The sequence below is a fragment of the Durio zibethinus genome, chromosome 1 (genome assembly GCF_047325235.1).
Source record: "Durio zibethinus cultivar Kanyao isolate XHJ-2024 chromosome 1, ASM4732523v1, whole genome shotgun sequence".
Lineage (NCBI taxonomy): Eukaryota > Viridiplantae > Streptophyta > Magnoliopsida > Malvales > Malvaceae > Durio > Durio zibethinus.
Genome location: NC_143162.1, coordinates 37,637,681 through 37,663,575, shown reverse-complemented (window position 1 = coordinate 37,663,575; position 25,895 = coordinate 37,637,681). Strand labels below are relative to the sequence as shown.

Below are 25,895 nucleotides of genomic sequence, written 5' to 3'. Positions count from 1 at the left end.
CTCCACATCGAATCTACCTTCGACGCGAAAGGATGGAATTCCCTCCCCAGTTGAGCAAAATAATCACACGTGTAAACGTCACGTGACTCAGAAAAAATTTGGGGACCTCAGTTTTGAGTGTGACAAGCAGCAAACATAACAAACGATAAGCTCTTTTTCAAGGTGGGGCTTAGACCAAAGCGACCCTCTTCCCCGCTCTCACCCCTATACGCATCATCAAAGCCCCCCACATTTTTTAAAGCGATAGCCTAATTAGCTGTTTTTTCGGGTGCAACTCTTATCTTTTTTTTTAAATTAATATTAAAAAAATGCATATCCGTTTTGACCAATCGACCCGACCCGACTTTCGCACCATCTGGCACGCACTGCACATGCCATCACCCAAACTGCGAAACTAAAAATAAAAACCGACCGGGAATTCGACAAAGTAAAATCAAAATTAAAACAAAAAAAAAAACCCAGAAAGACATTTAAAACAGAAAAAATTACGAGGAAGAAACGTCGCTCTCTCTCTCTCTCTCTCTCTCTCTCTCTCTCTCTCTCTCCATCTTAACCTGGTTCGAAAAAGGCGTCACAGAGGACAAAGCGAGGGTTTTGTGAAGGGACGGAAAGACAAAAAAAAAAAAATTTAACCCCTGAGAAAGAAAAACACTATCTCCAAGGAGAGGGAAAGCTCAAAGCCAAAGGGTATAAAACAGAAGAGAGAATTTTTTAGAGAGAGAAACAAGTGTGGTGTCGTTTCTCTATTGGAGCTGAGCTTCAGAGCTAGGGTTTCAACTTCCCCCTTTTTTTGAAGCTTTTTTTTTATTATGAAGGTAAACTACGTGTCACCCTTGTAATTATTCCGATTTCTTGCATTTTTTAAAATTCTTTTTGGGTTATTATCTTTTTTATTTGCATATTGAGGATTAGCGTTATTAAAAATCAGCTATATCTCTGCATTAATTAAGATTATTAAATCCGATATCTTTTAAATTCAGAGCAATCCTCAAGATATCGAGCAATAAAACTAGGGTTTTGTCGTGCTATTTCTTCTGGGTTTTGATTTTTAGGGTTAGATCTTCACTTTATGGTGATTGCTCTTTCTTTTCCTGATATAGAAGAAATTAGAGTAACTATTTCATTGTTTTTCAGGTTTTGGGTTTATTTGGCCTCTAACTTATGAGTAGGTTTTTTTTGTCTGTTATTTTGTTTTTGGCTTAATTCTATTTTAGGACTGAAATTCAATATATTTGTAAATCAAAGAATTTTCTGGTAATTCTGATACTTTTAAAAGCTTGGGATTTTAGTAAGTTATTTTATTTCAGGTGTTGAGGAGTGCCATCATTTTTGTTTGTTGAATCTGTTTTGCATGATCAACTTGCTTGGAATGTATATTTCAGTTTTTCTAGCTTATTTTCTGTCCTTTCATTTAGATAATGATAATCAATTTTTTGAAGTAAAGGAATTTATGGTTCTCTTTGGGAGAGCATTTTTCTAGAGATGCTGAGAATTTATTGAACTCTGTAAAATTGCAGTTATATCCTCTGTAGATCACTCTATTCACCCTCTTTTCCTTTAGGGGAGGAGAGTTTAATCATTGATGGTTCTTTGTTGTACGTTTGAATATACAATTTGCTTTCAGTTACATCATAGAAGGTAGCCTTTCCCATCCCATAAAATCTGCATTCCTTCTAGTTGAAATTCTCAAGTTTTAGCATTCTCTAGATTTTTTCACTAGTATAACAAAATACCCTCTCTTTGACCCATCGGTCCACAACCTCCTATAAACTCCAAACATGGCATGGCAAGTGGTGTCCATATCATGCCTATTTGCTACCTATATGGCATGCTTTAAAATTTACATTGCAAAAACTTGTCCTCATTGTAATGAAATGCAAACAAAAACAGAGTATATTTTCTACTGTTTTGTTATCTTTTAGGAGCTTTTATTACCTCTTGTAGATTGCTCATTTAAATGTAGATGGCTGTAATATTAGATAATTGCATGTTTTATATGTGATACTCAAATCAATCGATAAGTTTTTCCATCTATAGTTAGGATTTGTATTCAAAATACAGAATCAAACAACTGAGGCTGCTGATTAATGAATATCTACAGAGGACAACTGCCTTTAATGTTATGCTGCTTTTTTTTTGGTTTGATGAGCTTCATGCTGCCGTTTTAATTAATTTTTTTGTGCTTGTATGGAAGAATGCATGGATTATTCTGTAACTAAAATATTCTTTTCAAGAAATGTAGTGTTGTTTCCTTCTTCAAATCCGCCTTATACGTGGCTATGCTACTCAGTTTGATGCTGGATCCTGTAGTGATTTTCAATACCACTAATTTGTTAAAAAAATGTAATGTTTGAGCACATATTTGGTGTCATAATTGATAAAGATCTTAATATTAGAAATCTGGAGCTGCAGAATTAACCATTTATGTCATGCCATTTTACAGGTTTCTATTCAGATATCATCTTGAAGCTTCACTCTTGTTCTAGATGGAACAGAAATTGTCAGTATGTTACAAAGTCTTCTGTTTTTGGTGGTTTTGCATCTGATGCACCATGACGCTTGAGGATTTTTTTACCCTGACTGAGATGAAAGATGGGCTTACAGCCCCTTCACGAGTTGAGGAACTACTAACAGTAATGAAGAAGGAGAAAGATTCTGTTGTGAAGAATGTCGGTGATGCAACCAGGCAGTGGACTGCTGTAGCAAGCACAATTGCTGCCACCGAGAATAAAGATTGTCTCGATCTTTTTATTCAACTAGATGGACTCTGGTTTCTTGACAGATGGCTCAAAGATGCTCAAGAATTGGGTAATGACTCAAGTGACAGTTTTGTGGAAGAATCAATTTCTGCACTCCTACGAGCACTTGAAAAGTTGCATAGAAATAATGAGAGGTCTATTTCTTCAGAGATCTGGATTACGGTCAAGAATCTTCTTGGCCACAATAGCTCTCGAGTTCAGGACAGAGCTAGGTTACTCTTTGATAACTGGAAACGAGTTAAAGTTACAGATGATGTTCATGATGTTGTTGATAGTGGTGGACATGACTATTGGACTTCGGACGGTGCAACTGTTACTGGAGAAGGTAGTGAGCCAGAATGTTTTGCCAAAGATGGTCCTGTTTCAAAAGGAAGTGCCCATGAAGAAAATGATGGAGCAGATGCAGCAAAAAATGAAAAACTTCCTCCAATCATAGATGCTGTTCAACCAGAAAGTGCTAAAGATTTACACATTGAAACTGCTAATGATAAGCTCGAGTCCCACATAAATTCAGATCATTCACAAATGGAAAACAGATCTCCAAATCATATGGCCCCCTCTTTTGTGTCAAATCCTGTACAAGAAAACTCTTCCATGAAGGAAGAGCTCCCAGAAACAACAGTGGAAGAAACTGCCTCCCTTGAGGCCTGCAGTTTACCAGATCCAAAGCAAGAAAATGTTGAAGTTTCAGATGCTCAGAAGTTGAATGGGCTATCAAGTGATGAAAAGCAGTTGGATGCAACAGTTTTTAACTCATGTACTATGGAACATGTACTGGTTTCTTCTGGTGCTGGTGTTGGAAGTGCTCAGGAGGCTACAGAAGAACCTAATTCGCAAAATGAGTCTGAAGCCAACAAGAGTGATGATAGGACACCTATATCTGAGCCAAAGAAGGCAATGGGTGATATGGGGGCTATGAATCATTCGGGCAATGGTTCACAGCTATTCAAGATTGCAGGTCAAGACACTGAGTCTCATTCAGGCTTGTCACGGAGTTCCTCTGACAATGGATTCATCTATAGAAAGCCTGGGGATCTGAAGACTGCCTTTTCTGGGATGGGGGACACTGGAACAGCGGAAAAAGATAAGGAGAATTGTGGAATTGAGGATTTGAGGGGTGGTTCCAGGTTTACCCATAGTCCTGATGTGATTGATACGAGAATGTCTGATATTGAGCTTGAGTATGGCATAGTTGATGCTCTAGAAGTTGCCCGAAAAGTTGCTCAAGAAGTGGAGCGAGAAGTGGTAGATGACAGAGAGCCTTCCTTTAGCTCTTCAGAGAAGATTTCTGAAGGTGGAATTCGGCAACCCAGTACCGAAGGATCAATGAATGAAAAGCAAGACCTACCTACTGAAATCTTACCTAAGGAGGTCTCAGTTGGACCCAATCAGTCTGCTGGAGCATACACAGAGGGGGACCAGCACATAATTAATTCACATAATGCTGACAATGAACCAGAAAATAGATTGCATGACATGGAGTCCTCTCAGGTGACTGTGGCTCAAGAACCTAAAAATAACACCGAGAAAAGCCTATGTAATTTTGATCTGAACCAAGAAGTCTGTTCTGATGATATGGAACGTGCAGTGATCTCCACCCCCATTTCAGTGGTTTCTGCTTCAAGGGCGGCAGCAGCTCCTGGCTTACCTGCAGCTCCTCTGCAGTTTGAGGGGGCTCTTGGATGGAAAGGATCTGCTGCCACAAGTGCTTTTCGTCCAGCATTGCCTTGCCGAAACTCTGATGGTGATAAGACTCTATTCATTGCAGGAACAAGCGGTAGCTCAAAACAAAGGCTTGGTTGCCTTGATTTCGATCTTAATGTTGCCGAGGCTGGTGATGAAAAAGTTGCTGAACTAATGTCAGTGAAACAGGTTACAGCCTCATCTGGCCTCCATTCTGCAGAATCTTCAATTGAAGTGAGTCCTAGAAAATCCGAGAAACTTGAGCTGGATTTAAATCGTATCAGTGATGATGGTGATACTCCAGCATTAGATTCAAGAGTAGAAGGACGACTCTTTTACAACAAGAATGGGCATCGTAGCCCATCACCCGCTTCATCATCATCATCAGTGCAGCCTTCTCTGAGGAACATTGATTTGAACGACAGACCTTATAGTCATAATGATGCTTCAGAACAAGGGCCTTATCATGGTAGATATTCCCGAAATGTAAATGCATATGGAGGGCCTAAACCAAATGATCCTTTTATTTCTATAATGGGTACTAGAGTGGAAGTCAATAGGAAGGATTTTGCTTCTCAGGTTGCATCCTTAGCAAATGGCAAGGGTCTTGAGCCTGCAACCGATGGAAGAAGCATCACAAGAACTGGAGGGTTTATGGGGTTGGGTCCCACTTTGTCGTATACACATTCTCCTGCTTTTAGCTATAATGGACTAACTATGGCGCCGGCGATGTCCTTTTCTTCTACCATTTATGGGGCTAGTGGCTCAATACCCTATATGGTCGATTCAAGAGCACCTGTTGTGCCTCAAATTTTGGGCTCGACATCAGCTGTTCCTCCACCTTACTCTCAACCACAGTTCATTATGAGCATGAGCAATGCACCTGTTAGTTTAAATGGTTCAGGCCCCTCACGGCCTAATTTCGATCTGAATTCTGGATTAGCAATTGAGGGAGGAAATAGAGATTCCATGGGTTTAAGGCAGCTTTTCTTGCCTGGTCCAGGCAGGTCAGTAGAAGAGCAATTGAGGGCAAACTCACAACCCTCCTCTAGTTCTGGGATTGGAGGGAAGAGGAAGGAAGCAGACGGTGGATGGGAGCCATACCCATTTAACTACAGACAGCAGCAATTTCCACGGAGGTAGTGAGTTCATATTTATGTTGCTCCTTCCTCTTTTTGGGATCAGTTCATAAGTTCAAGCTAATTGATGCTTGCATTGCCAATGATACCTGGAAAATCAAGAGCCCATTGGCTTTCGTGGGAGGGGAGTTGAACTGAATAAAACAGGGAAATTACGAATGTAATATGATTCATGAGATTGATTGCCGAAGGGGGGAAAATTAGGTTTCAATTGTTTTAGTTTTGGCTTATTTTCTTGTTTTTCTTTTCTGTGTTCCATAGAAGGCCATCGCAACCATAGAAGGCTTGGTACATGTAGTTGTAACTTAATTTCCATATATGTCAACAAAAGTTAAAAAAACGGAGCTCCTCTGCCATTTTTCTTTGCTTTTTGGTAAGAACAATTTTGGTTAAACATGACTGACTTTCAGTTATCGACAGCTAGATATTGGTGTATTCCTTCACATTGTCACCTTTCAGTTTGGTAATTGTTCTTTTCTCTGTATCTAATTGCATTTATTTATCCTGATGCAGTGAAAAATGAATACTGCAAAAACAAGAAACAAAGTAACAAATAACCAAGGTTTAATAGAAACCGCAGGACAAGAGGCAAAAGAAAAGAATACAGAATAATGAACTAAATCTACATAACCTAAGTATGCCAATGGTCATTGGCAACATTTTCAGAATATTTTTGCTTTATTTTTGCTTTTCTTCTTTGTTCGTTGGTTAACAACAGTATCAAAATATTTGCTTTATGTTTACATTTCTTCTTTGATTGTCCACTTACCTTGCATTTTTCATTCTAAGTTACGAGATGTTTGATTATATTGCTTTAACCAGGGCTTGCTCTTACAATGTCGTGGCCTTGTCTTTTTCCCTTTTCCTTAATGTAGTAGCACAACTAATTTCAGACTAACAAATCTTGGGCTATCGCAAATTGCAAAACATGCATCTCCAAGGAAACTTATCAAGTGAAGGCTGACGACTTCAATAACAATTTGAACAAAATTGGCTTCCATTGGAGATGTATTCGGGCATTTGGTTAACAAATGCATTTTCGAAATAAAAAATGAATAGCTTGCAATATTTGAACACTAATGACTACTTATATAATGGCAGTATACAACACACACCCTCATTCTCCCTTCCTACTGCGATCACCTCTTGCAGTAGGTATCTCTCCCTCCCAAAAGGAAGTGTCTCCGGACTCGACCATATAACCCATCGGCAACTCCCACCAACATAAATAGCTGCAAATTTGGGTTATCCAATACGTACTTGAGCTACCTGCGCTTGTAACTGGAAAAGAAATAAAACATTACTGAGAAACAATATGCTAGCATTTTGTAATGTAGAATTAACACCACAATAAACAAGTAAAACTGCAACAAAACTACTAAATGCAAGGCAAAGATTTACAATAATATTGAGAAAGGACCAATGATTATATCAAGCAAACATTTTCCTTACAGGTGTTCAGAAATAGAAGGTTCATAATCTACTTAGAAAACTTGCTAGTGCAAAGAGTGAAAGGAAACTAAGATGCTGATGCTAATGCCGTTTGTAAAATCAAGTTTGCCATAATGCAGTGCGTTAGAATTTGTGCTAAAAAATGTATGCTACTTTTGCAGAATGCATATATGTAAACGATGCCAAAACCAGATTCAATAAATGACTAATCTAATGGTTTAATACAACAATAAAGTTCCCGCACTTGATTTGAACCAAGAACACAGTTAATATAAATCTTTGAAAAAAACCAGTCAGAAAAAATTATTAGAGAAATATATCATGTTTGATACCGTGATTTGCTCTTAAATGAACTCTTGGTCTTTTTCCTTCCTGCACCACTAGTTCTCTTGCGCCTGCTCTCACTCATGTCATTTTGGAATAGCTCCCACATCTCTTCTGTCCTTGATTGAGTTTTTTGGTTACCATGCTTTGACTTTTTGTTGGATTTCTTCACAATTTTGCCAGAATCTAATGCCTTCTTCACAGCTTTTACAGCTTTTGCTCGCCGGTAAGCCATGTCAACCAAAGATATCCCTTCCTTTTCTTTCTTATTTTTCCCCCTACCCTGCAATTCTCATGTATGAGTATCACATGCTACCATAAAGTAAAGAAAAGAAAGAAAGAAACCTAGATGAAGTGCATATTTAGAGGTATAAGCTTTACACAGCCTAAGAGGATTAGATTTCCAAAAGAGCAAGAGATGCATACTTCTGAGTCATTAATTTCACTTTGATCCTCCAACATTTCTCTGGCTGCTTCCAGTTTCCGACGTTTCTTCCGAGGTAAATTTTTCTGTTCAATAGACATTAGCAATGTGCACGATGCAAGAGTCATACAAGCAAGATGTGAAATGAGAAAGATGTATGACCTCACGCTCTCGCTTCCTCTTTTCCTTTATCTTAAGGTCCTCAGCTTGTTGGGCACTGATAACAGCATTTGTAGAACCTTTTTCGTTTTCTATAGATGCCTGTCAAATGAGATAATGCCATGTTATTACTAAACTTGTCACATCACAGTAGCTAACCACGAAATTTGTTAAATAAAAATTATGTCATGGACCAGTGACAGCAATACATGAAACACAAAACTCAGATGCAAGTATTGTTTACCTTTGCTGCGTTTGCTACAAGCTTTTTCTCCTTTTCTGTCATAAACCAGGTTCTTTTTGGTCGTGCATAAATTTCGTCCTTATGTGCAATCATATTTTCAGCCTTGCATCACAGAAGCAAGAAAGATTATATATACTAAACCATGAAGTCCCAAAATGACAAAACAATTCACTAGGCTCTGAAAATAATTACTACCAGCCAGCCATTGAAAAAAATAAATAAACTGACATAACAATGTGGAATTAGGAAAAAATGTAGAGCTATATTTTCTCAGACATCTAAGAATAAATAGCATGAATGAGAGATAAAGTACCTTTGTTGCTTCCATTTCAGCTTTTCTTAGGGCTCGCTCCGCCCTGCAGAAATCAGAATCTATAATAACGGTACAGAAAACAATAGAAATAACTTTGAAAATGAAACAAAACCCAACCTTTCCTCTTCAATAACTTCAGCCACTTTGTCTTCCATCTCCTCAATTTTCTGAGACCAGTTAGCAATAGACTGCTCTGCTACAATCCTACTCCTCAACTTTGAACCCACCCTCTTTGCCTATCATCAGATTTAAAACCCCCAGTATAAAGTTATGAGCAAGAGAAATTTCGAAGTACTGATAGGAAATGTTCAGCAACTTATTAGTTAGTCCAATAGGGGAAAATGTTTTAGATTGTTGATGCAATTAATTTTTAATAAAGTATTGGAGTGAGAACAAAATATTTTGACCTTAAAGCATTTTCTCAATTTGAAGTTTCATAAGTTATCATTTTATTCAGGTTGTCATGATTCTTTACCACCATAAAAACCTGTAGTAAAATGTATAATCACTTCTCATACCAAAAATTTCATGAAGCAGAAACTAATACCAAATGCCTAGGATGACAAAAGAAGGCAGCCAACAAAAGAAAAAACATGCTGATTAGAGACCAAAAAGACCATGACTCACAATAGCTTTTAATAGAGATCGGTCATTGTCAGTCACAAATGTAACAGCATATCCTTCCCTACCAGCTCTTGCAGTTCGACCCACTCGGTGAACATAGCTGCATAAAGAATAAACATTGGAGCCATCCAATTGCAAATTGAGCTAAGTGCATATCAAAGACAGGAAATTCCAAACAATTCATTGATTACAGAAAGAAGATGCACACTGGTCATTATGCTTTTAAGAGTATGGAATCTACCTTGTAATATCTCGAGGACAAGCATAATTAATAACTGTCTGAACACCAATTATATCAAGTCCCTATGAATTACAAACATTCAGAAGAAAGTGTCAAAAAAGAATACAGCTGACAGTTCTGAAAATATTGGACATATGAAGATATATGCATCTAAATATGGAGGACAGATACATCAATCATCTAATAGATATTATGTAGAGTTGGCTCTTTACAATGGCCAAGATCTATCTAGCAAAGGCACATCGAAGTTTACAAAATTTTGAGGACATAAGGATGGGTTTTAAAGTAGCTACTTACACGAGCAGCCACATCCGTGGCAATTAAAAAATCAACTTCCTGCTTCCTAAAACGTTCCAAAGCCTACAAAAGCAACCATCCGTGAGAAGTAGGGAACTAAAATGTGGGGAAAGAAAAGGCCCAATAAGCAACAAAAAGAATTTTTCAATGATTTCAAAACTCCAATACCTAATAGAGGAAAGAAATTTAAGAGAGAATTTAGTTAAGCAGCAACCCCCCTCCGCCAGGGAGTAGGGACAAAGAACACCTATAGAATCTACTCACATCAAGGCGCTGGACTTGTGTAAGATCTCCATGAAGCTCAGCTCCTTTAAGGCCAGCCAACTGAAATAAAATCTTCAACCTATGTGCAGCCTGCTTGGTTCCACTGTCAAATGAGATGGAATATCATTGCTGCTCATATAATTGACAAAGTTCAAAAAAACAAGTTTGGCAGCTTTCATGGACAGGATCACCAGCCAGGGGGAAAAAAAAGGGCAGGATCACCAGCCAGGGGAGAAATTAAAAAAAAAAAAAAAAGGTGTGCCCAGTTATGTAGGGGTTATAATAAAACTGAATGGTAAAAAACCTGGGCATAAACTAAACTGCAATAACAGAGAAAGAAATGATATTTTCTTTATTGATCATAAACTCTTCCTCAGAACAAGTGTGCTTTCATAAAAGAGGAAAAGCAAATTAATGAAATATGGCACTATCCAAACCTCTGAGTATCGTAATTAATATATATAGCCAAATTAGTATGACCATCTACATAAGTCTAATAATAACCTGAAGATGATCACTTTGGATGTGAAGGTCTTTGAACACAATGACAGAAGAACTGCTTCTTGATTTACTTCACGCATTCGACGTATTCTTACAACCCTGCATGAAAAATATTAATGATAACATAGTCAAAATACACAACAGTGGAAATTGGCAAGCAAAGAAGACTGAGAAATTATAAAAGAATTTACTCCTCAGTCAGTGTTGACGGACGTTTAGCTGATGGATCAGCTGATAGACGTAAGGGTCTGGTTAAAGAAAGCTTGACAAGCTCATCAACTTCTTCTGTCATTGTAGCGGAAAACAGCATAGTCTGTCTCCTTTTAGGACAAAGACGAACCTGTAAATAAGTTGCAATAGATCACATAAAAAATCAAGGAATCAAATTTCAATTCAAAGGAGATAAACATAAGAAGGTAGATTAGTAAGTGAAATTATTGCTGTTAAATGGAAAAGGAACAAGTTTATGCTTATCAACTTGTTAAGATCTGTCTTAGATCTGACTGTGGAAAACATTTCCCCTATTGACAAAGATATATTTTTCATTTAACTATTCCTGGTGGAATAAACTATAACTTCTTCAAAGGTGGATACCAGCTTTGCCTCTGCATCCTACTACGTCATAGGAATTAGACAAAGACCATCAATTTTGGAAGTCAGTGGTAAACCACTAAGGAATTTAGAGAATCACTTATAATTACAACTCATATATAGAAATAGATATGAAGGGAAGTAGTTACCAACTCATGTATTTCAGCACTGAATCCAAGCTCCAGAAGACGATCTGCCTCATCAAGGATCAAAACTGCCAGATCATCCAAATCCACAGACATGGAATTGCGCAAATGATCTATCATGCGCCCAGGAGTAGCCACAACAATGTCAGGCATTAATCTCAAAGCTGACTCTTGTGCCTAGTATAAAGATGACAGAAAGAATATAGGACAATATAAGCATAGAATTACATATAATTAGACTAATTTGTAATATCAAATTCCAAGCGAACAGGCTGTATAAGAAAGGCCTTGTATACATATGAAAAAGAATCCTTTTATTTATCATTCCAAATCTTTCAATAATACTACTCTCAAAAACCAGGCAAAGGTTCAAGAAAACTAAAAAGGTTAATTAAGGTTTGTTGCAATGAAATAAACGGATGCAGTTTCAACTGAGTTAAAGACAAAAAAGCACTTTAAAAGGAATGCTAAAGGTTCAGAGATATATCTTTTACCCTGTATCAAAAGTGATAGCAAATTAAGCCAACTAAGGATGGAAATCAATAGGTCAAACCTTTAATGAAAGCCCACCAACAACCAGACAACATCTAATATCAGTAAACTGAGCAAGTTTCTCTATCATACTGTGAACCCTGCAACATGTACGCAAAGTAAGATTTAAACGTCAATGAATCCCCACAAACACAAATTAAAGATACTAATAGTTTTCAATAGAACTTGAAGCGTAGAAAATTTAACAGTAAAGCCTAACAAAAACTTCCAAATAAACTACCCAAGTGAGAAAATATACAAACTATATTACTAGCTTATATAACATATTGGATTATAAAAAAGTCTAAATTCCCTTTCATAAAGCCCAAACAAAGCAAAATCAAAATCCTGAATAAATGTTCAAAGTGTGGAAGAACCCAAAAATGTTCAAAGTGTTATGAGCACTTACTGAACCGCTAACTCTCTAGCTGGAGTAAGGATAAGTACCCGTATGGCCGAAACCCTTTTAGGACGGTATAACAGCCTTTCTAGTGTAGGTAAGGCATATGCAGCCGTCTGAATAAAGGCCAAAAATTAAAGCACTTGAATAAAAATAAAATATTCAATCACAAAATCAAAAGAAATATACCTTCCCAGAACCAGTAACTGCGCTACCACATATATCGCGCCCGGTCAAGGCTAAGGGTATACAAGCAGCCTATAAAAAAAATAACCCAAAAAAGTTGATTCAAGAAAACTTAATTAATGAAACGAAAACTATAAAAATGAAGTGAGATGGTGACCTGAATAGGAGTAGGCTTAATGTAACCCAATGTTTCACAAGCTCGAAGCAAAGGACGCGAAAGATTAAGCTCCATGAAAGAATTCGCATGAAACGACGCTCCTTCGGCTGGCGCAAAGAACGATTTACTCTCACCTGCATTACTCTTTTCTTCATCTTCATCTTCCGATCTATAATCAACCTGATAAATAGAAAAAAAATAGATTATTAATTCAGAAGAAAATGAATTTTAAAACTTAAAATTAAAATCTTACTTGTTTGTCGGGTTCGGTATCGGAGGTCTCTTCCTGCTGAGCTGGAACGGAGCTTTGTTGGAGAATTTTGGAGATTTTGAAATCGACGGAGGTGGTTCCACGACGAGCGTGTTCTTCTGCGACGGATTCGGAGTAAGAAGAAAAGTCCCATGGTGATTGAGATTTGCGTTTCGGTTTAGAAGGTTTGTCTTCTGCTTCTTCTTCTTCTTCGTTGTCTTCGTCCTTGGATTCTGAGAGTTGGGGTTCTTCGTCGCTGGGTGCTTCGAACGTGAAACTTGGAGCCATGCTGTTTGAATGTGGAGCAAGCGAGTTCGTGTTTTCCCGGCTCGGAAGTGGAATTTCTTGGGGGGTGTTTTGCATAGATAGCGTCTTTATTTTTGCTCAAAGCCTAAACCCGCAAACCCTAACTTTATCCAAAACGCACCGTTCTAATAGTTTGGGTTGGGTGAGCATGGGTTGCTTGCCTGGTTAGGTTGGGGCCCATAAAATTTGGATTTTCGAACTCCAACGGCAAAACCTATCCATCGACCAGTGGCCCATTGGAACCAGATCCTATTATTATTATTATTATTATTATTATTATTGTCATTGTCTCTTTGATAGTTTATTTTGTTTAATATACTTATATGCTTAATTAATAAAACAACAAGAATAAATCTCCATTGTTTCAAAAAAAATTTATTCAAAAAACTCACAATTTAAAAATAAAATAAAAATTATTTTTAAAATATTATCTCTTAAAAATAATTATATAAATCAATTTAATTAAATTTATTTATTTATTTATTTATTTATTTTTACAAAACACCTAGTTCTGTCATTCAAACATATTCCATTCCAAGTGTCATGTGTGATTATGTGCTGTTTTTATGATTATATAATTATCAGATTGCTAACTATTTAAGTTGTAGACATTAATCCATTTTTTGAAGGAAATATATAATTAAATAAGATTAATACCTTACTTAAAGACTTGTTGATTTAATATATGACTATCGGCTGGTCAAACAACAAAGAATTATTATTATTTTAGATATAAACACAACTTTATCTCTATTATTATTTTTTTTATTAAATAAATTTTATAATAAAATGAATTAATATATAAAAATAAAAAATATTCATATTCGATGATTTTCTGTCAATCTATTTATTTTTTTATACCTTTTACTTTTTTGTAATTAGTTAAAATTTACAAAAAAATAATATACAATTTTATTTTAATTTAATTTTATTAAAATTTGTATCAAAATAATAAAAAATAAATATAAAATTATGAATTAATTTAAATAATTTAAAATATTTGTTTTAATTGCTAGGAATATTAAATTTGCAACATAGAGCAGACTCATTTCTAATAAAATAATAATCTTCATTCCTTTTGTTAGGCAGAGACAACTGAAAGTAGGTATCTTGAATCAATTGTAGCACTAGTTTTTCAAGAAACTGCTAGGAAATATATGAAAAACTGCCCCTTTCAATTCGAGTCATTAGATGACATGAAGAGCAATTGCAAAGAAGATTTTGACATGTAGTTGCAGCTTCGTCACATAGAAACTTCCATTTTCCTAAATTCTTTTTTATAGTGCCAAAATCACGTGGTCGAGAACATGAATCATGCCCCACTCAGGCCAATTTACTTACCCTCGCACAATAATCAGGTGTATTTACGTAAAAATTACAGTAACGATCACGCCTTCAGTCATAATAAAATGGTGTTATTTTCTTTGTCAGGATTAGGTAGCAGAGTGTTTAGGATATAACATGCGTTTGACTGGTAAAATTCCGGCTCAATTTATTCATTATCGTGCAGAAGTTATACGAGGAACGAATTATCCCAAATTCGAATACTTTTTACAAAGTATAGTCCGTAGTTAGAGTATAGATATTCCCGGTACCAAACTTGCCCATAGAACTATCTAGAAATCTTGCAGTTCATCCACGTCAAACAAAGAATAAAAACCCAATCATAATCCGCCACGTTTCCCACAACCAAAACCGCTTGATCATCCACCATTGACGATCAATCGGTCAAGTAGACTCACTCGTTGAAGTCGTCTCGGTGGGGCCGGCCAAAACACTCGGCTTATCCACGTCGAAGAAACAAGGTGAAACCAATAAAATTCCGCCACGTTTCGATGAACGAACCATTAACCGTTAATCATCCACGCTGGCACCAATAACCAATCGAAACAATCCTAACAGTTCATTTCAAGTAGAGAGAAAATCTACGCAAGAGCTAAAACCTCCGCTGTGTTTAAAACCTCGCAAACCGAATTAACACTCCAAGGGATAACCAAAATCTTAACCGATCCTTTGCACTTACACGAAGATACTAGAAAGAAAGCCTTAAAGCAAACAATGAGGAAGTGGGCGATCCCTTCCGCTTTGATTCTTCTCTGTCTTCTTAGTCTCCTCTCAGATCAAGGTAAGCTTACGCCGTTTTTCTTTTCGATTTTCAAATTCTTTTATTGATTTTATTAGCTTTTGAATTGCTGAATCCGGATCTACGGTTGTTTCAGGAAGAAAAGTACAAGTAAATGCCGAGGAAGGAGCCGTAGATCCTCCAAAAGTTGAGGAAAAGATCGGCGCTGTGCCTAACGGCTTACAAACTGATTCTGATGTAGTTAAAAGGTTGGTATAATTTAGTTTTGGAATATACTTTTCTTACTCTTTAGCTTTATTTGTTATATTTTGAATTCGAAAATGTTTTTCCTTTTTTTTGCTTTTTAGGGAATCGGAATCGATCTCTTCGAGATCGCTTCGCAATAATGCGGAGAAGTTTGAGTTCCAAGCCGAGGTGTCTCGGCTCATGGATATTATTATTAATTCTCTTTATAGCAACAAGGATATTTTCCTCAGGGAGTTGATCTCTAATGCTTCTGATGTAAGTTTTCTTTCTTTTGGGTGAATTGTTTTCAGTTATTGTTTTGAACTCAATTTTTGAGTAGAAACTTTTTTTTTTTTGAATTTTAGGCTTTGGACAAGATTAGGTTCCTTTCACTTACGGATAAAGAAGTTTTGGGTGAAGGCGACACTTCCAAGCTGGAGATCCAGGTTAGTGCTGCACATTAGAACTTTACTTTATGGAAATAATATAATTATCGAAAACTCTGTTTGCCGAATAACTAGAAATGTTATAAAACGAGCATGTGAATGTAGAATATCTGAGTCAATATTGTTGCATGTAAAACTGTCCTTTCTCAGCCATAAAATTCGTTGATATTGTAGATTAAGTTGGACAAAGAGAAGAAAATTCTTTCGCTTCGTGACAGAGGTATAGGAATGACTAAAGAAGATTTGATCAAGAACTTGGGAACAATTGCAAAATCTGGAACTTCTGGTAAATAATCTTAAGATTTATTTTCTGCAAGTGCTATTGTTAAGGTAGAATTAAGTTTGATTAAGTATTAAGTATGCAAATTGAACTTCTTCTTCTTCTTCTTATTATTATTATTATTATTATTATTATTTTTGTATGCAGCATTTGTTGAGAAAATGCAGTCCAGCGGAGACCTTAACCTGATTGGGCAGTTTGGAGTTGGGTTCTACTCTGTATATCTCGTAGCTGACTATGTTGAAGTAATTAGTAAACACAATGATGACAAACAGTGAGTCTTGTGACCTTATTGTAGTTTTTATATAAGTGTTTATTGATTGTTGAATTATTATTTAATACATATGTTTTGCTTTTCAGGTATGTATGGGAATCGAAGGCTGATGGGGCATTTGCAATTTCTGAGGATACTTGGAATGAACCACTGGGACGTGGAACTGAGATTAGATTGCATCTTAGAGATGAAGCTCAGGAGTACTTGGAGGAGAGCAAATTGAAGGTTAGTAACTTAGTATAGCTTAAGTCTTGTTTGTTTACATTACCTTTAGTAGGTATGCCGATTTTATTTGAGATTTTTTTGGTTCATCATGTTGCTGTCCTTTGTATTGTTATCTTCATGAACTTATAGTTTGATATATTTATTTATGCTTGGGCTTTTGAGAATATGCTGAAAATATTTGCTGTGATTCTCATCTGCAGGAGTTGGTGAAGAAATATTCTGAATTTATCAACTTCCCCATCTATATCTGGGCAACCAAAGAGGTTGATGTTGAGGTACCTGCAGATGAAGATGAGTCAAGCGATGAGGAGGAAACCAGTATGTATCACTGAAAGCTTCCTGTTCATGTTTATTGAAGGCTTGCTGACGACATTTTTACTTAATGCTGTAGGAGTATGCATATTCTGATTATAGTTTTTGGCTTCCTTCTTTTTATTGCTTCAAACAGCTGATAGCAGCTCTTCTGAGGAAGGAGAAGATGAAGATACTGGAAAAAGTGAGGATGAAGAAACTGAAAAGAAACCAAAGACAAAGAAGGTGAAGGAAACTACTAATGAATGGGAGCTTCTGAATGATGTTAAGGCTATATGGTTGCGTAGTCCAAAGGATGTGACAGACGAAGAATACACAAAATTCTATCAGTCTCTAGCAAAGGTAATTTGCCATAAATTTCCTAGCCCCAGAATGCTGAAAACACCGTGGAGAAGTTTCTAACCTAGATTGTTGTATATTTGTGCTATTCTGCAGGACTTTGGTGATGAGAAGCCCTTGGCCTGGAGTCACTTCACTGCCGAAGGTGATGTTGAGTTCAAGGCTGTTTTGTTTGTGCCTCCCAAGGCTCCTCATGATCTGTATGAGAGTTACTATAACTCCAATAAAGCCAACTTGAAGTTGTATGTTAGACGAGTTTTCATCTCTGATGAATTTGATGAGCTTTTGCCAAAGTATCTTAGCTTTTTGAAGGTAATTGAAGATATGCCAAGTTATTTAAGTTGATTTGAATATGCACTAACGAGGTTTTAGAGTCATTTTTTCTTGTGATCTGATTGGTTTTTGAATGGGTAACCTATTGAGCAGGGTCTTGTTGATTCTGATACTCTACCACTCAATGTGTCACGAGAGATGCTACAAGCCCACAGTAGTTTGAAAACAATCAAGAAGAAACTCATCAGGAAAGCCCTCGATATGATTCGTAAAATTGCTGAGGAGGATCCTGATGAGTCCAGTGGCAAAGATGAGAAAGGCATGTTATAATGCTTCTTTATAGTAATTACTTTGAATTTAATTTACAAATACTTCACCCTAGACTGTGGCCTAATGGCCATTCAAAATGAAAGTCTTCTATTTGAAGTTATTTCTGGGTTAATGATTGATACTGAATATTGATGGGGACGCAGATGTTGAAAAATCTGGTGATGATGATGAGAAAAAGGGTCAATATACTAAGTTCTGGAATGAATTTGGAAAATCCATTAAACTTGGTATCATTGAGGATGCAACTAACAGAAATCGCTTGGCAAAACTCCTTCGATTTGAGAGGTATTTGACTTTATATTAGTTACATTCCCCTCCATATATTAGTTTTTGAGGCAATCTTTAATTTCTTTGGACATGACTTTCCTTTTTCTGCCAGTAATGACTAATTGTGTATGAATTGCCATGCAGCACCAAATCAGATGGTAAATTGACTTCACTAGATCAGTACATCTCAAGAATGAAATCAGGACAGAAAGATATATTCTACATTACAGGAACCAGCAAGGAACAATTGGAAAAATCTCCATTCTTGGAGAGGCTTAAGAAGAAAAATTATGAGGTACTGCTAAGGCATTAGCCGTTAACTTCAGATATTTACTTGTTTGATTCGAAAACACCTTTTCACTTCTTTCCTTTTACTTATTTTATTCCTTATGATCTGTGTTTGTCTTATTTTCTTTTGCTTCTAATGGCCTTTGTTATTTCCAGGTTATTTTCTTCACAGATCCTGTTGATGAATACCTGATGCAATACCTGATGGATTATGATGGAAAGCAGTTCCAAAACGTTTCCAAGGAGGGCCTGAAATTTGGGAAAGACTCAAAGAACAAAGAACTCAAGGAATCATTTAAGGAACTAACCAAATGGTGGAAGAATGCACTTGCCAGTGAGAATGTTGATGAAGTGAAAATAAGCAACCGTTTGGACAACACTCCTTGTGTGGTTGTTACATCGAAGTTTGGATGGAGCGCTAATATGGAAAGAATAATGCAATCTCAAACCTTATCAGATGCTAGCAAGCAAGCGTACATGCGTGGCAAGAGGGTCCTTGAGATTAACCCAAGGCACCCAATCATCAAGGAGCTTCGTGAGAGAGTTGTCAAGGACGCAGAGGTATGTGTATATGTAGACAGAAACATGTTTGATGACACTTTGTTCCATAGGTATTAATAATTTTCCTTTCTACAACTTATTGCATGCATTATATTGATCTAAGCATGAATTTGTAGTTTGTATGTAGGAGCAATTTACCATTTGACAGTAAGTGTTCATGACTTCATGGTATGTGCTATAAAGTGATGCGTACTCGTTCTGAATCTGACACTGGGATGACGTCTTGTCCTGCATTTGCTCATTAACTAACATGTAGGAATTGGTAATTCATTTTGCTAGTTTCGTTTTTGACGAAATCGATTGCTGGATCTTCAGGATGAGGGTGTCAAGCAAACGGCTCAGCTTATTTACCAGACAGCACTAATGGAGAGTGGCTTCAATCTACCTGACCCAAAGGATTTTGCCTCACGCATCTACAGCTCAGTGAAATCTAGCCTAAATATCAGTCCTGATGCAACTATTGAGGATGATGATGATGTTGAAGAAACTGAGACAGAGTCCGAGTCAAAAGATGCTGGCATTCCGAAGGGCGAAGCTGAATCTGCCAAAAATGATGCGGATACAGAGCCTTCTGATCTCAAGGATGAGTTGTAGATTGTCTGAAGCCTTGAGATATGTTTTTTCCCACCAAGTCTGCTATCTCGAGAGAACCCGAAAAGCTTCATCATGCTTTTTTAGTACGAAACTTTGATGTTAGAGTTAATGTAACCATAGTCATCAGGAATTTTGTCTTTAGCATCTAATTAATCTTAAGGTGCTGAAATCAAGCTTTGTGCATTTTCTCTTGTAATTCATGGCAATGCTTTTCAGATTTTCTCGTATTGATGGTTGTTTTGTTTCTCATTAACTTTTCTTTTATGTCAACTGGGGTGAAAGCCTTGAGACCACCCGGCCTGGGCCTTTAGGCAGGGGGCCATGCGGTGTTCTTAAAATAGCCGGCTGCGGTCATTGGCCCCGATTCTCATTTGCAATAGCCGATATTTGATGAGGGCCATGAAGCCGAATGGGGAATTGGGTAGAAAAACCAAACTTGGTCTTCTTCTTTCCTGGGTTTAGACTTGGTTTAAGACTAACTTTGCTGGATCATTATTATTTTTTTTTGGATATTTATGAAATTTATTATCCAAAGGAGGAACCTGGAAACGCTTGTTTAATAATCGAAATTAAACTTTATAGAGTTTAGAAGGAAATATAATACCCTTTGCTAGTGTATCAAAGCACACTGAAGCTTTTGACGAACAAGATTCCACATTTTACATAATATTTTTGACAGGCAAATCTACTCTTTGGCTTTCTTTCCATCAGAGCCGTCCAAAGAATAAACAATAGAACCACTAGCAAAAGAGTGCTTAAAAGAAGCAGATATGATTCGTTAGAGATTGGACTCCTGAGTGGACCCTTATTTTGTCGTTCGTTTATTTTAATCATCCGCTAACTGCCATTGCTTTAGATTTTATCTGTAATTAAAAGACTGATTCCGATTCGTTCAATTTTTATGCCGTTCAGTGGATGAAGACAACCATTTTTCATCTTCTTTCATTTTATTTGAGAACGGCCAAAATTGGTGGGGGCTCTCTCAACTTGTGAATCCTAAAAGCATTCCTACAATAGCCTGTTAAATACAAAGGCTGTGAGACAATGCCCTTGAGGATCGCACTTATTGAAAACTCTGAAATATTATTTGGCAATTGCTACTTTCAGAGCTCCAAACCGAAGAATCTTTGTCAAAAGCCGCACATGCTTTCCTCAACATAATTGGCCTTGGACCAACTTGGACAACATAAGCAGTAACTCCTTCTTTGCGGCTTAATCATATTCTCTGTCATGTAAGGGCGACATGCTCCTTTCCTTTTAGTAAAATGGGGCTTTGGTTTCGGACCACTCGACTCTTTTGAACAAAAGGAAAATGGTAATGGGCATTCTTTAGAAATTTGAAAGAGCCCCTAGAGGAAGAGTCGCTTTGTTCCTTTCAAATATTAGGGGAGGTCAGAGCTCAGAAGGGTCCCCTACGCAAGTTTGCTAATTTATCACCGCTCAAATCCCACTGAAGATGGAATCTTAACGGTACCTTTTTCGGGCTTTACCAAGTGTCTTAACATATTTGGGAATCTTTACGTACCCTTCTATCTCAAGCTTCAAAGCCACAGAGATTCAAGTGGCATATCTACTTCCACATGGAGAAAAAGCTGGACTTATGAACATCTCCATCACACATTTTCTTTGAACTAAAAAAATTTCTACCATGGTTGAGATTTATACGCTCAGTTCCAAACTTAGGCATATATATGACAATTATATATTCAGGATTCATTATGTAGTTTCCGGTACTTCATATGATTACTTGATCTCTCCTTCATAATAATGAGAACGTTGTTGAGGTATTTCCCTTGTATCTGTCCCGAAACGTGGACAAAGATACCGAGGAGCAAGCTGTGTTTTAAAGCCTTAAGAATTTACCTCAATCCCAAGTGATAAAAAATCAATGCTGATCTTGATCGACATCTTTAGGAGTACAGAAAAAGGCAGTGGATTCCTTTTTCTTTGTTATCATCTATACTTTTAAGATAAAATTAAGAACTAATTTTTTTTTTTGTTAAAAACTTTATCAATTTTTGCAAATTACAAGTTTGATTAAATTTGTGCAATTGTATTAAACGAGGGAAAGATAAATTAAAATCTTATTAGATGACACAGACAAAAATATGATGAGAGTATTGTCTTTAAAATTGTTTTCTTTAGCTAGACTATATATTACACAATACTTGCATATTTAAATCCTGTTCTCTTTCTTTCTTTAAACACAAAAGAGATGATAGAACAAAAATTAAAAAATGGATTGTAAATATTGAAATTTGAATACAAATCTACTAAATAACATTTTTTAATGATGATTGCATGAACTAATTAAGTTCAAATTAAAACCATTCACTTATTTCCATAGGCAAAAATGTTATTCTTATTTATATTGGGATCCATTACTTGATTGAAGAGTTCCAGAACTATAAGGGAAACGTTGAAAACATAAAGCTGGGGAGTATGCATGTTTAACCAATTAATTATGTATGCTAAGTTGCTAATTGACACAGATTTCAGACACAAAAAGTGAAATTTGATGAAAGGAAATGATGGAAAAATGGCCCTTGTCGTAGACACCATAATTACAAGACTCATTCATAGCGGCTAAAATAAATCATTAAACTACCAAGCAGGCTTGTAATTCCAGGAAAGCGGGGCTTCCTTTATCAGCTACACACCACAGACACCAACCAGATTGCTCAGATTCACAGTAAACTAACACTATCTTCAAATGCCTTCTTGATCAATTAAAAGTAATGACTAAAGCTCTTCCTTTTTCTAATTTGTTGCTTTTGGTGTACAACTCTTCCAAAGCTATATAAATTATAAAGAACAAATAATAATAATATAGTTTTGTTTTCTTTCTATACACATGGCCTGGAAAATTGGGTTTTACGATCTGGACATCAACAGCAGTACTCCCCATAAGGCAGAAGAATCCCAAATTAATTTCCATTTTGGCTGTTAATTAATAAGCTGCTTAAGAGTGTTGAGATTATGCATAAAATCTGGAGAGGAAGAGAAAGGAAATGGCCAAAGCCAACAATGTGGTGTGGAAAGCAGAAGAAGAAAGAGTCCTGGAAGACTCTCCTGTAAGAAACTCTGGTAACCATGAACTATTGTCGTTCGTTGGGACCTCTCCTGACCCTGTAATAGATCCATATGTTGTGCTTGTCGTCCCTGTTATTCCTGTTGTTGTTGGGGTCGTATTGCTTGCTGATTTTTGACTGTAGAAAAATAATATTACAGCAATGGTTAATAAAAATGTTAGAGAATATGGAATTTAACCGAATGGAGCTTTTTAAAAACTACTGCAATAGAAGGAGATTCTGTTCTGATAAAAATGGAAAAAAGTTGTTTTATTTTAGCTCTTTTTTTTTTCTTTATGGATTCTAATCTCTCAATCAGAAAAGACTTCAAAATTTGATTTATGCCTATAAAGGAAAAAAAAAAAAAGACTCGTTTTCATCATTATTTGCTAATTAATTGACAACCAGATCCTTAATGTATGCCACAAGCTAATGGTCATGACTCATGACCTGTTAGCTTATGCCTTACAAAAGATAAGATAATTTAGGCTTAATTCGAACATTTTCAGACCGGCTTAAATATTAAAAAAATTAAGAATTAAAATTAAAAAATTAATTAAGCTTTTATCGTATTATTACAACAAATTAAACTTTTAAATATTTATTTTTATTAAACCAAAATAGTGGAATATTTCTATCCTTCGTGCTTACCTTGTTGATGAAGGGCAGAATGTAATCGTATAATCAGCTCCGGTACATGTAAACGTACTCGTAGCATCATCATACGCGTAGCTATACGATTTTGGACAAGCTGCTTTGAACATCTCCGAATAAACAGATGGCTTACATATTTCCGGTGTATCGTAGGCGCCGCTGCAGCAGTACTCCGGGGTCCCAAAAGCTTCGCATGCACTCTTACAGGCATCACCCGACCCAACCCGTAACTCATTCGGGCACTGCCGGTTCAAGTCGTTGACACAACCTGTTGACAAGCACGTGCCTGACCCACCGCTTGGCTCCACGATCATTGGCAAGTTGTAACCGTCAACTAAACTAACGTCGTAGTAATCCTGGGTTCCTGACCCGATCGTGAACTCAGCTAAGGTAACTGGGGGAATTGCACTTTTGCCATTGCATTCCATTTGGTTGGAGCCACAGTCACCGATTAGACAGGTGAATTGACCTGTATTTTGGTCTGATGCACATCCGGTTCTGCCCCATAATCTACCTGACCAACTGGGCGTTACCTGGAAGGATCGGGACTCCCCTGATGGTAGCTCGAATCCGGTGCTGTCTAACTGGGTGTTGCCAAGGATACCAGGCCAAATTGTATAGTCACATTTATTCACAAGTGTAAATGTAGTCCCTGAAATCCCTGTTTATATATTTAAATGCAGACTTTGTAAATGTTAACGCTATATATGGTATAAATCAACATTCAAAACGTTGGAAGAATTCTTGAAATCTTACCTTGGAAGATGGAGAGCAGACTGAATAAACAGGTGGAGAAAACCAGATCCATGTGGAATGAAATTTTGGGGTATAACTAAGCAAGTGTTAATGAATCAAAATACGTTGGTGAATGCTGAAGAAGAAGATTATGCCTTTCTCCTAGTAAGAAAAAGGCTGCATTGCCAGTGTGATGATGATGATAAATAGAAGAAAAGGTTGGTTTAATTCTGTTGGTTGGAAGATCATGAATTGGAAGCGTGTTTGAGGTTTATGATAGGAGACAGTAATGGAAATGGAAGCAGGCAATTTGATTGATGATAGGAAAGAATTGTCGGCTGGTTTGCACTTACCATATATTTATATATATAGGGTGGAAGTTGGCATAAAATCTACTGTTGTATAAGGACAGAAGGGGTAATTTTCTACAGCGGTCAAAAAGTTTCAAGAAACGGTAAACCAAAACCAAAGACAAAACCATAACCAAACTATTTCGGTATTTCTGATATTCAAAACAAAAACTAATAGTACTAAGTTTTTTTTTAACCATTCTAAGTGAAGCATATTATTGACCAAATAGGAAATGTTGAAAGTGTCGAATTTATTTTTTGCGACTGAATTTGCCGCCTAGAAATTAACGACCCTTGTTTGAGCTAGAGAATCAAAGAAAAATCTCCTGCACCTTTTCAATTTTTTTTTCTTTGCATCTTATTATGCCATATATATTTAAATTTTAAGTGTTTTTTAAATGAAAAAAAATCAAGTAATGTGTTATTGTTAATAATCTGATTTATTGATAAAGTATTTGAATTTAAATTTTAAATTCTAATATACTTAATTACAAAAGAAAAAAAAAATTATGGGACAAACCTATATAAATGTAGATATATATGAAAGAGATTAATCATTTGTTTTTGTTTTTTTTCTCTTTGTTAAATGAAAAAAGAATAGAAAAAGAAAAGAAAAGAAAAGATTGACTTTGGGTCAGGCGCTTATATAATTTTAAGGAAGTTAAGCAAAACTTTAATCTTTATTGTCTTCTTTATCATTGGTTAAGGTCATCAAGTTTAATACATATCACTAGCTAGCTAGCTAGCTACTGCTTTTTCTCAGGAATTGATCTCCGTTGCTTTAGAAACATGCTGAAATTCTATGGGCTAGCAGCAATGTGAAAATCATCTTTTTCTTTACCTTTTCATCCTCGCAACTCTTTTTTCAGTGCCCGTATGGTGGGCTCTGGTAAGGGTAACTTGGCTACAAGGTGGCATAAGAAGCATATCAACAGCTGCTCAAACGGTGCTTAAACTGATAAAATCTCTGCTGTTCCGATGGCAATAGGTGACACGTTACGTTTCCAACTGCGAGAAAAGACTCGATGACATCATTTTTATATTCTAATTAATAGTAGGATTATAAAAAGTCTTTAGACATTTTAAAGAAAATTAAAAGAATCTATCTTGATGAGAGACTAAATAATTTGGGCATTGTGTGGACCAAATATTTTTAAAAAAAAATCAAAGAAATAAATATTTCTCTCTAGTTTTTTTCTTTGATTTGTCAAATTGATGAGATTGGAAGGCTAAGCGTTTACGCCTAAAATTCCATTTAATATTGCCTCTCCCTGTTACATTATTGCACATCTTTTTTTCATTGACAGTCCTTGATTAAGATTTCAGAGCTAATTAATTATTATAATATGATTGATCAATCAGTTTGGAACCATTGAGACTTCCTCGTGATAGGATTTAGAATGAATTGGCGAAATTAAATTTTTTTTAGTTGATATGCTTCAACTTTTCCACCTAACAAACGTGTTTGAAGAAATATGCATGGCCAATTAGTCTCAGTTTTGAAGGTTTACTTATGATCGATGTTGCTATCATTCTTGGAAACATTTTCAAAGGAATCAGATTCGTAAATCAGACATGATTCGTTGAAAAGCATGTA

General features: G+C 36.3%; 4 protein-coding genes across 7 annotated transcripts; 2 read left to right on the top strand and 2 right to left on the bottom strand.

The window, feature by feature from the left end:
* Positions 1–500: 500 nt before the first annotated feature.
* Positions 501–6,003, top strand: LOC111312817 (Transcription elongation factor (TFIIS) family protein). Of its 3 annotated transcripts, none has more exons than XM_022913452.2 (2): positions 501–815; positions 2,444–6,003. In XM_022913452.2, the coding sequence occupies exon 2, from the start codon at positions 2,553–2,555 to the stop codon at positions 5,583–5,585; it is 3,033 nt and encodes a 1,010-aa protein (XP_022769187.2). In that variant the 5' UTR covers positions 501–815; positions 2,444–2,552; the 3' UTR covers positions 5,586–6,003. The 3 variants fall into 3 exon arrangements, with proteins under 3 accessions (XP_022769187.2, XP_022769189.2, XP_089596645.1); XM_022913454.2 differs by lacking the exon at positions 501–815 and adding an exon at positions 1,518–1,638; XM_089740519.1 differs by lacking the exon at positions 501–815 and adding an exon at positions 2,243–2,343.
* Positions 6,004–6,549: 546 nt separating this feature from the next.
* On the bottom strand, positions 6,550–13,032 carry LOC111312822 (DEA(D/H)-box RNA helicase family protein). Of its 2 annotated transcripts, XM_022913472.2 has the most exons (19): positions 12,689–13,032; positions 12,436–12,615; positions 12,282–12,350; positions 12,102–12,208; positions 11,715–11,793; positions 11,165–11,338; positions 10,616–10,764; positions 10,428–10,523; positions 9,924–10,026; positions 9,660–9,722; positions 9,363–9,424; positions 9,125–9,221; positions 8,615–8,733; positions 8,498–8,540; positions 8,185–8,286; positions 7,944–8,042; positions 7,784–7,867; positions 7,366–7,640; positions 6,550–6,862 (listed from the first exon to the last, which is right to left on the bottom strand). In XM_022913472.2, exons 1-19 carry the CDS (start codon positions 12,971–12,973, stop codon positions 6,847–6,849), a joined length of 2,202 nt encoding a protein of 733 aa, XP_022769207.2. In that variant the 5' UTR covers positions 12,974–13,032; the 3' UTR covers positions 6,550–6,846. The 2 variants fall into 2 exon arrangements, with proteins under 2 accessions (XP_022769207.2, XP_022769208.2); XM_022913473.2 differs by lacking the exons at positions 9,125–9,221; positions 9,363–9,424.
* Positions 13,033–14,975: 1,943 nt separating this feature from the next.
* Positions 14,976–19,715, top strand: LOC111312819 (endoplasmin homolog). Its single transcript, XM_022913464.2, has 15 exons — positions 14,976–15,116; positions 15,211–15,322; positions 15,422–15,575; positions 15,665–15,745; positions 15,920–16,031; positions 16,173–16,299; positions 16,386–16,524; positions 16,725–16,842; positions 16,973–17,178; positions 17,272–17,487; positions 17,602–17,767; positions 17,922–18,063; positions 18,190–18,340; positions 18,490–18,894; positions 19,210–19,715. The coding sequence occupies exons 1-15, from the start codon at positions 15,050–15,052 to the stop codon at positions 19,486–19,488; spliced, it is 2,475 nt and encodes an 824-aa protein (XP_022769199.2). The 5' UTR covers positions 14,976–15,049; the 3' UTR covers positions 19,489–19,715.
* A 2,222-nt stretch (positions 19,716–21,937) lies between these two features.
* Positions 21,938–24,288, bottom strand: LOC111312827 (thaumatin-like protein 1). The gene is made up of 3 exons (XM_022913478.2): positions 23,970–24,288; positions 23,211–23,874; positions 21,938–22,697 (listed from the first exon to the last, which is right to left on the bottom strand). The coding sequence occupies exons 1-3, from the start codon at positions 24,019–24,021 to the stop codon at positions 22,466–22,468; spliced, it is 948 nt and encodes a 315-aa protein (XP_022769213.2). The 5' UTR covers positions 24,022–24,288; the 3' UTR covers positions 21,938–22,465.
* Positions 24,289–25,895: the final 1,607 nt, after the last annotated feature.